Source organism: Dipteris shenzhenensis, chromosome 12 (genome assembly GCF_047967505.1).
Source record: "Dipteris shenzhenensis isolate YYH24624 ecotype China chromosome 12, Dip_SZ_1.0, whole genome shotgun sequence".
NCBI classification, from domain to species: Eukaryota; Viridiplantae; Streptophyta; class Polypodiopsida; order Gleicheniales; family Dipteridaceae; genus Dipteris; species Dipteris shenzhenensis.
Window position 1 is genome coordinate 1,710,001 of NC_141607.1, and position 10,243 is coordinate 1,720,243.

The 10,243-nt window shown below is 38.7% G+C and overlaps 1 protein-coding gene across 1 annotated transcript; it reads left to right on the forward strand.

Moving 5' to 3' along the window:
- Nucleotides 1-8,384: 8,384 nt before the first annotated feature.
- Nucleotides 8,385-9,655, forward strand: LOC147895665 (dihydroflavonol 4-reductase-like). Its single transcript, XM_087382807.1, has 5 exons — nucleotides 8,385-8,532; nucleotides 8,645-8,817; nucleotides 8,899-9,102; nucleotides 9,202-9,361; nucleotides 9,459-9,655. Exons 1-5 carry the CDS (start codon nucleotides 8,385-8,387, stop codon nucleotides 9,653-9,655), a joined length of 882 nt encoding a protein of 293 aa, XP_087238933.1.
- Nucleotides 9,656-10,243: the final 588 nt, after the last annotated feature.

Here is a 10,243-nt window from a genome sequence, read left to right on the forward strand (position 1 = left end):
GGAAAAGAGATTGAAAGAGGGGAAAAAGAAGAGGGGAAAAGAAGAGAAGGAAGAGGGGAAAAGAGATTGAAAGAGGGGAAAAAGAAGAGGGGAAAAGAGCATAAGCATAAGAGAAGGAAGAGGGAAAAAGAGATTGAAAGAGGAGAAAAAGAGATTGAAAGAGGGGAAAAGAGATTGAAAGAGGGGGAAAAAGAAGAGGGGAAAAGAGATTGAAAGAGGGAAAAAGAAGAGAAGGAAGAGGGGAAAAAGAAGAGAGAAAAAGAGCATAAGCATAAGAGAAGGAAGAGGGAAAAAAAGCATAAGCATAAGAGAAAAAGAAAGAAAGCATATGCTTATGCTTATGCATGAGCATATGAGCATAAGAGAAAAAGAGAGAAAGCATAAGATAAAGACTTATGCATGAGCATAAGCATAGGCAAATACATATGCTTATGAAAAGAGGAGAAAAAGAGAGAAAAAAAGAGACTGAAAAATAAGAGAAGGAAGAGGGGAAATGAAATTGAAAGAAGGGGAAAAGAGCATAAGCATAAGAGAAGGAAAAACATATGCATAAGAGAAAAAGAGAGAAATATTATGCTTATGCTTATGCATGAGCATATGAGGGAAAGAGGGGGGGAAAGAGAGAGGAAAAGAGGAAAAGAGGGGAAGAAGAGGGAATAAGAGAAGAGAGGGAAAGAGAGGGTTCCTACGCCCATCACTACAGCTAGCACATAAGGCGCCAGTTGTAGGCTAATGCAAATAACGAAAATAACAAAAGAAAAAAAGAGGAAGCACTTTCTTACCTAGAAAAGTCCCGCTCGGTGTTTCGTGGACTGGCCCTACAAAAGAGAGGAAACATACCATTTTTCAGATAATTAGTTAGAGGAAGGAGAAGTTTAGACTTGGGGGGGTCACTCATCTTATGTAACCCTATCACATGAGTTCAATAGAAGGATATTTTTAAAATCTAAAATTTATAGAATTTAACTTACATAAGGGATTATTTAAAATGATATTAGAAAAAAATTACAGATTTGTATAGAAAAAGGATACATTTTATTAATGAAAAATCTATGGATAAGGGATTTTACAAATAAGCCTTGAATGCATGTGATAGAGAGAGTTATACATAGTGACCCCCCCGAGAGTTTAGAGAAGCAACTTCTCAAAGGGATTGGATTGAGGAGACAAGCATAAGCCTACAAACAAGGAGAAAACATAAGCCTACAAACAAGGAGAAAGAGAAGGAAGAGAAATACCAAAAACAGAAGAGGTGAGTCTTCTTTCTTTCACTAAATCTCGTTTTTGTCCTGAACCTTTGAAAATCAAGCATGAAAATTAGCACATAGCCTTAGCAATACAAGGTGAAACATGCTTCAACACTCACAAAACAAAATCTCACAAAAAACGAACCTACATTGCTTAAAGAGACTCAGCTTCTTGAAAAACTTTCGTTCACACAAGCAGAGAGGGAGAAGGATGGAGAGGAAGCACAAGTGTTGGGAGAGGGGCTGGGTAGGAGTGAGGAGTGGGGAATAGAGAGGAGGAAAGTGAGGTCGTCAAATATAAGGTGGGAGGAGAGATTTTGCTTTTCCCGCAATAAAGATGTGAAAAGAAAGCATCACGCAAGGTTTCGAGTTTAAGCCCCTAGCATCTCTATATAACGACACTGGTCAGTCGCTATAGCATCGCTATATAGTGACAGTTCAGGGCACTTATTGTCAGAAGAGAGAAAAGAAGCTCATGGGTGGCCATTTTTTGGATCTTAATAGATTTTCTTGTAGCTCATGTTGTGATTTTGGAAGTGTGCAAAGGGAAGGGACAAGTGGAAGCTCATCAGATGATGTGCCAATGCCCAGGAGCGTAGAGTGGATTAGGGAGAGGTTGTATTATCATTGCACTCATTGCAAGCGAGAAGTACGACATTAATGTTATATTGTCATGCGCCACTTGCATATGTATGGGGAGGAGCCCAAACCAGTACCCACCGTTGGTGTTGCATGTGGTGATGGATCATCGGTAAGTCAATGCTATTTGAGTTCGTGATTAATATTGGATACCATTATGACACGAAAACTTGAGGTAAGATCTTATATTTACACGAAATCTTGAGACAGGATGAGGAGGGTGGCGAGGGTGCACATATACCTTTACACTTTCAGCAAGACTATAGTCTCCCGAATGTCCCAGATGATGATGAGGGTTACATCTTGGGCTTGCTATGGACGGCGTGAATCCTTTCGGGTTATGCTTGACATCTTGGTCAACATGGCCCATAGACTTGGTGAATTACAATATCCCACCATGGCTAACAATAAAGTAGGGACACCTCATGCTTGCACTACTTGTGTCAGGGAAGTACAAGGCTAAAAATATGGACATGTACATGGCACCTTTGATAGAGGAGTTACAAATCTTATGGAGAGGAGTGTGGGTCTTTGATATTTCCAGAGCTCCTAGACATACCAATGATATTTTGGTCAAGGGTATCTTGATGTGGACCATGCATGACTGCCTAGGATATGGAGAGTGCGCAGGTATGTGGTTGTGTCTTTACATGTATAATATAGGATTATGCTTTTATGACTCTCTTTCATATGCATGTCTTATACTAACACATTCATGCATGCATGCAGGACTTGTTACAAGTGGGTACCATGCTTGTCCTATTTGTGGACTGGGTTTGAAATTGCTTGCACGATACTCCAAACATATGAGGAAAAATGTTTATGAAGGTCATGCTCGATACCTTTCATCATCTCGTGCATGGAGGTCAGCTTGATCCACCACCACCATATTTGAAGGCAAGTGATTGGATTCAAGCTTGGAGGGCAAATGGAGAGGAACCTCCTCGTGGTATGAAGAGGCTATCGATCTTTCACGAGCTTCCTTATTGGGGTCAATTCAAATCAATCATCTCTTGGATCCCATGCATATCTTCAAGAATGTGGGGGCTACTATTTGGGCACACTTGGTTGGTTCTAAAGACTTGAGAGGAGTGTGAGAAGACTTGCGTGCTGTGAATAGGATGTCTCGTTTGTGGCCCCAAGTGCATGCTTTAAGAAAAGTTGTCCTCCCGAAAGCAACATGGACCCTCTCCACGAGAGAGGAGGCAGCGGTCAAGGCAGACATTGCCTCTTTTCAAACACCCACAAGGTACATGCATTGCTTGAAAGAAGCATTTTCAAAGGACAATAAGCTTAGTGGGCTCAAGTCCCATGATTGGCACAAGGCCTTACAGGTATTCTAAGCTATAGGATGTGTACTGATAATCATGATGCATTAGTGTAATTATGATTATGTTATATTATTGACATGACTTCTTTGTTGCTTTGATAGTTCATCCTCCCAATTACAATAAAAAGGTGCTTACAAGAAGATGTTAGAAATGCTATATTCAAGATCAGTGGTATTGTGAGGTATGCTTACTATCAAATCGCATTGATTGCATTTTCTTCAATTTAAGCTGAATAATCTATAGACTGATTATGAATATATCTTACATCGGCATGTGAAATAGGTGGATATCTCAAGAAGAGATCTCCATATCAAGCATCGAGAAGGCTAGGGTGGAATCCATGGAAGTTGTATGCTTTCTTGAGAAGCACTTTTCCTCGAGCATTATGATAACTCAAGTGCACTTGCTTGTGCACACTTGATGAGGTGGCCATTGCTGGTACCATTCATAGTCGGTGGATGTTTTTTCTCGAGCGGTTTATGAAAACTTTGAAGGGATTTGTAAGACAAAGAGCAAGACCAGAAGCAAGCATGGCAGAGGGATGGCTTGTGCAAGAGTCATTAGTATATATCACAGAGTTTCTTGTATCCACGGATCCCGATATGCCATAAGCTTGGCATAACAAAGATGATGATCTCTCATTGGTGAGGTTTCCCAAGGAAAAGGGATTGAAAGAAAGATGAGTGAATAGCAAATGGAGAAATTCAATAAGTTTTGTATCCTCAATAGCAAGGAGATGCAGAAGTGGATTGAGAGATATGAAGTCGCCAAAGCAAAAAGAATACATGCAAGGACAAGATTCAGAGTAATGTACAGGCGATCGCAACCATATCCATAGGATCTTGCCCTTCTCCCCACTCACATGTCACTTGATTGGCTACAACTGTCTCTACGTAAAGCCGAGCGCGATGGAGAGACAATAAATGAGCACGAGTGAGAGTTATCATTTAGATGTATGATGCATGTAAGTTTCTTACCTCTTGACATAATTATGTAATTATTTGTGGCAATATATGCTATAAAATAGATGCATCTTCATTGTTTTAATGATGCTCTTTTGCAGTACAAAAAGTACAGTGCATTATGGTCATATGGATGACATTTTCGTGTGGAACACATTGATTCAAAGAGAGTCATGCATGATTGTGGAGTCATGGCTAACTTCACACAAGATAGCTGAGCAAGTGCTTCGAATACCAATCTTCTCTCCTCATAGTTGGATTATTGTGGAACCATACGCAAAATCTATGAAATTGATTTCAGACGATTTAGTATTTTCATTTTTTATGTAAAATGGTTTAGAACTATTTACACTATTTACAACGGTCCCCATGTGATAGTGAGAAAAGACAGTAGTGGTTTCTTTGCAATAGACTCCACCAAACTTTGGGCTGATGAAAGTGATACTTTTTTCTTCCCAAGCATTGTGAGCAGGTGCATACGAATGATTTAATTAATCGAAGCTTTCATTTTTAAAGATCCATTAATACATGTACTTAAGCATAATTTCATATATATAGGTGAGGGCATTTGGCAGCCATCTTCAATATAGGTGGTTTTTCATCCGGATTGTTTAGATCCAAGATCGTGGTACGTGATCCAAGTTGCACCATGAAGTAAGCAAATTTTTGAAGATAGAGATGTGGATATGGAGATGCCACTACCAATGCCAGATCCAATTGATCCAGATGGATCTAGCGAAGAAGATGAAGATCACAATATGAGCCAAGAGGAAGATGCGCATAATGACATCATATGGGAGGAAGATGGAGATCACGATATTGAGGAAGAAGATGATGATCATCAAGAATCACCACACTTTATTGAAGAAGATGATCAAGTACTCTTAGGTGAACGTACGATGCTAGAGTACAATGATGATATAGGAGATCAACTCGGCATAGAGTTAGAGATAGACTAGTTTGGTGTGTTAGACTTGGCTTAAGATAAAGCCCTTGATGTAAATGCTCTTCATTGATTTTTTTCATCTCAAACTTGGACATCAATATATGAGCTTCAAAGGCTTAATGTACATGCTCTTGTACTTTTATTCTCTCAAAGGATCAAACATGTATGAAAAGGAAAAAAATTTTGTCATTGGGAAAAACTATCTTTTAAGGTTGGTATGGGAAAAAACACTCTTTGTAAAACGTCACTATAGGAAACTATCTCAGTGTTGCTATATAGTGACCGTTCACAAGTCTAATAAGTGTCGCTATATAGCGACCGTTTACAAGTCTAATAAGTGTCACTATATAGCGATGCTCTTAAAACATCACTATATAGTGGCATTTGCCTAAAGTTGCTATATAGAGACACTTAACAAATCTCGCTTTGGTTACCGATGATTAGTGCCCTACGCACGCTAAACGTCAGTGCTTAAGCATTGGAATAGGGCCCGTGTATAGTAGTGAGATATATAAGAGGTCATGGGACTGGCTGAGATATTTCATGCCAAATGGAAGAGTGATTGGCTAAGTGATTGACCTCCATTTTGGATTCTTTCTTTTCTCTCGCTAGGGATGTTGGAACCATGGAGAATGAGAAAGGCATCATGCCTAAGTCAAAGATATTCTAGAATCAAAGCTAGCTATTGCAAGAGCATTAACCTCAAGGACCAATGAGACTAGATTATATGGCTTCAACTTTGTGAAGTGTATGAATAAAATAAATTGGCCCTAGGACTCCAAATTTGAAGGAGAGACTTGTCAAAAAAGATCCGCAAAGAAACTCAAAATTTAAGACATTGTTACATTTTATATGATAACATTTACATAGTTGTTGTCTGAAGTTTTTAAAGTTTTAATTTAAGACACTGCTACATTTTATATGATAACATTTACATAGTTGTTGTTTGAACTTTTTAAAGTTTTAAGTGTCCCTTATTACGAAAACTAATAGTTTATATCAATTTTACTAACACATCTTGGTAGTCAAAAGACATTGAAAAATATTCTCTTTTAAAATTTAATAATGTCCAAGAGCACAACCTAGAATCCAGTTGTGATATAAAACCACATTTTAGTAGTTATATCATGATAGAGATATAGAAGCTAAAAATCATGTAACTAGAACAAAGATTAGTGGCGGGCATGCTTTCTGCATATAATAGGAGTTGACTAGTCAATCATGTCTACCAAAACCCATGTCTATTTATGCAAAAGAGAAATCCACCATTCACCACTATTATCATTGTTACTATCTTACATCATTATTTTGATGTCTATCAATTATTCTCTGCATGTATTTTAATTTTTTTCAGTAGAACTAACGTCATGTGTGGGGCATGCATGCTTTGCGTATCATTTTAATTTTATTTCACAAGAGCTTTGACACACTTTTGTAAAGAAAATAGCACCTCTAGTGACGACTACCATTAGCATAGTGTGTTGCATTATAATATCACAATTATAAATGCAAATGGTTCTATATCTAAATCTTGATGAGCACTCAAGTTTTACATCATTTGACATGACCTTAGTTTCTCATTGTTAATGTAAAGTAACCATATCTTTAAATAGCTTCGTAGATTTTATTCAAACCCATGAACTTGAATAAAGAAAAAGTATCACATTTAAAAGAAATGTGTATCATTTTTGGACTTAAAGAAAAATTCTAAACAAACAAGCTTATTTATAAGTCTTAGGTATATGCCTTCATCAACACAAATAAGCACATTTTCCATCCTAAATGCACAGTTGAAGGTTTGAATTTCGATTAGAATTACAAGAACATTCTCCTTGATCTATTCAACACTTTTTGAGCATGTGTTAACGTGTTATCATGTTATACACAATAACTACATGAATTCATTGTTTCTAGTGCTAAAAAGGGGCCTAGAGTACAATATACAATTTAAAAAATGATCAAATAAAATATAAGAGTGTTTATACTTGCTTTGAAAAGGCACATCACAAAAGATATTCCATATATAAGATAGGTGGTGCATAAATTTAATTATTGGCTTCCTAGTGGAGTGTGTGCTACAATGAACAAGATTGTAAACTAAGTGGATAGTCTATAGTCCTAGCTTTTAATTGTACTATGGATTTTGTATGTGTTGTTCACTTGTAAGTGAGAGATTCAATCATGAAAAGACAAGTTTAAACATAAGATATAGTTAACACGTGTGGCTCTTATAGCTTTCCAAAATAAACTCAAACTTATCGGGAATTGGTCAATTACATATTTGATTACCATGGAAGTGCACTTTCCAAATTAATATCCATGATGCAAAGTGAACATTTCAGCCTATCATTTTATGTGAAAGATACAAGTAAATTTTATATATAAGAATGGGTCTAAATAAATCACTTTTTAACTCTTTAGTGGTGTCCAAAAGGGCATCATGTTAACTCCCTCTCTTGGCATTTCAAATGTATTGTTGATTGCATAATCTTGGGTATCATGTTGTGCCTTGATTTCGATTGGTTTGGGCAGGAGCCATTGTTGGAAGGAAGTCTTAGCATAAATGATTGTACATAAAAGTACCTCCTATATGGTGGGGAGTTATCTTACCCTCCTTGTTAAATCTTAAGGACAAAGAACTCAAAAAATGAGGCAAACGTTGGAGGAATGACTACTTTAGTATCAAGAAAGAATTTCTTGCCTTTAACGTAAACTATAACATGAACTCTTAATTGGAATAATAAGTTTTCTTGAAGCTAAGCACGTGCCACAATCTTAACCTATTTAATTGTACTAAGGCTTCTTACTTAAGCATATAATGCATCATTGAGAACATGATCTCTTCATTTCTTTAAAGCTTTTCCATTAAAAATAAAATGCAAAACTCTTATGACATGGGAAAGGAATAAGATAGCCTAGTCGAAAATGTCATTTTTGTATGGTCTTTTCCTCACATTTTCAAAGGCTGAAGCCTGAAGTTTTGAGGATTGCAGCCTCCAAGTCAAACACTCGCCTTCCCATGTGATTAAACCGGAAACTCGAGAAGACTATCTCGAATGAAAACGCAACAAAGTTTGGAGGACACGTACCGTGAATGCACTAAGTATTGAATAACGTTTATATCGTGGCGGCCGACAAAAAGCATTAGTAATGAAAAGTTAAAAAATGCAATATTTAAGTTTTGGAGACTCTGAATATCAGTACTACAAATAAGGGCGGTAAGACCTTGATCCTCTCTCAAGAACTAACACTTACAACAATGGAGAAATCAATCGTTACTGTCAGCAGTCGCACAACCATGAAGGGCACCGTTTGCGTTACCGGGGCCTCCGGCTTCGTTGGTTCTTGGCTAGTAATGCGGCTCCTTCAGCAAGGATACACAGTTCGTGCAACAGTGCGAGATCCAGGTTTACACATTCGTAATTCTTCGCTGTGCAAGCATCGATACTTAATGGCTGTTTCATCTCCATACAAGCATCCTCGCTCTGCTCAGAAGTTTTTGCTAAAAAACTATTGCAGAGAATAAGGCTAGGACGTCCCACTTGACAGCTCTGGATGGAGCTGCTGAAAGGCTGCAGATCGTGAAAGCCGACTTGATGAAGGAGGACGACTTTGATGCGGCGGTGCATGGATGCGAGGGGGTTTTCCATGTAGCGTGTCCTGTTCTAATCTTTGCTTCAAGCGACCCGGAGGTATGCTTTACGCATGCTCTAGTGTAATCTTCACTTTTCCCATATAAGGGTTACTGACGTGACTCAACATCGACGCTGCAGGCAGAGGTCATACAACCGAGCGTTGAAGGAACGTTGAATGTTCTCAGAGCTTGTGCAAAATCATCGTCGGTCCGTCGCGTCGTATACACGTCATCCGGAGGAGCTGCGCGTTTGATGGAACCACACATACATCCAGACCATGTTCTTGACGAATCTTGCTGGACTTCCGTAGATTATTGCAGGCAAAAGAAGATGCCCGGCTGGGTGAGTCGTGTTTCAAGCCTCGATTCACATCCATTTTATGGTTCAAATTAGTTGCCTTCAAAGTTGATTCTGTCTTACCATTGAATCTCGTTCCCGCAGTCTTATTACGTGGCCAAAACGCTGGCGGAGAAGAAGGCGTTCGAATTCGCAGAACAACACCGCTGGGACCTCATAAGCGTGAATCCGTCGGTAGTAATTGGACCTTTTCTCACTCCTGAAGTGCCCAGCAGCGTTCAGCTTGCCATTTCGTTAATAACAGGTGCCCTTTATATTAGCTGCCCCAATAACAGCCCCAGTTTTGAACACTTATGAAGCGTGCAGCGCTGAGAATAGAAGTTTGCTGCCTGCGTTTTCAGGTGATACACGGTATCATGCGTTCATCGATAGGAGGTCTTTTGTGCATGTGGACGATGTAGCTATGGCACACATATACGTCTACGAGACTTTCGCAGCCCATGGGCGTTACATCTGCTCTTCCAATCATGCTTCAGCTCATGAAGTTGCCGATATATTAAGGCGAACTCATCCTGACCTCCCAACTCCCAAGGAGTAAGCTCTTTCTGTAACCCTCAGTCTCTTTGCTCCCCCCTCTTTCCAAGTTGAGGATAAAAATTGCGTATTTCGTAGAGCACAAAACTACGCCCATCACATTAGCCACATTTTGAAAAAGCTACACACACACACACACACACTTTTTTGTGTGTGAAACACACACACACGCACGCACGCACGCATGCATGCACGGACGGACTGTGGTTGTTGCTTGTAAACCTCTTCCTATAAATCTCGATTAAGAACAATTAACTTGGCATCCAGTCAAAATCTATTCGCTACAAGGAACCTTTTGTAAATAGACTTGCTTCGCACCTTTTCTACTCTTCCACTTTAAAACATGCCTATTCTTTCACATTTGATGATAGGTAGCATAGATTTTGGCATTTAGGTTTCTTGTCCTTAACGAAGAGTTTTTCTTCTTCCACCAATTTTTTTACCCATATTATGTATTAAGTATTTGATGTTGATGTAGGTTGATTCAACTTTCGTTCCCTCTCTTGACTTTGATGTCTCAAGTCATTATTAGCTTGGAGATGCATCCAAAGTTGTTTATTATTCATACATCTCCTTGATTGCCTCTGGTGTT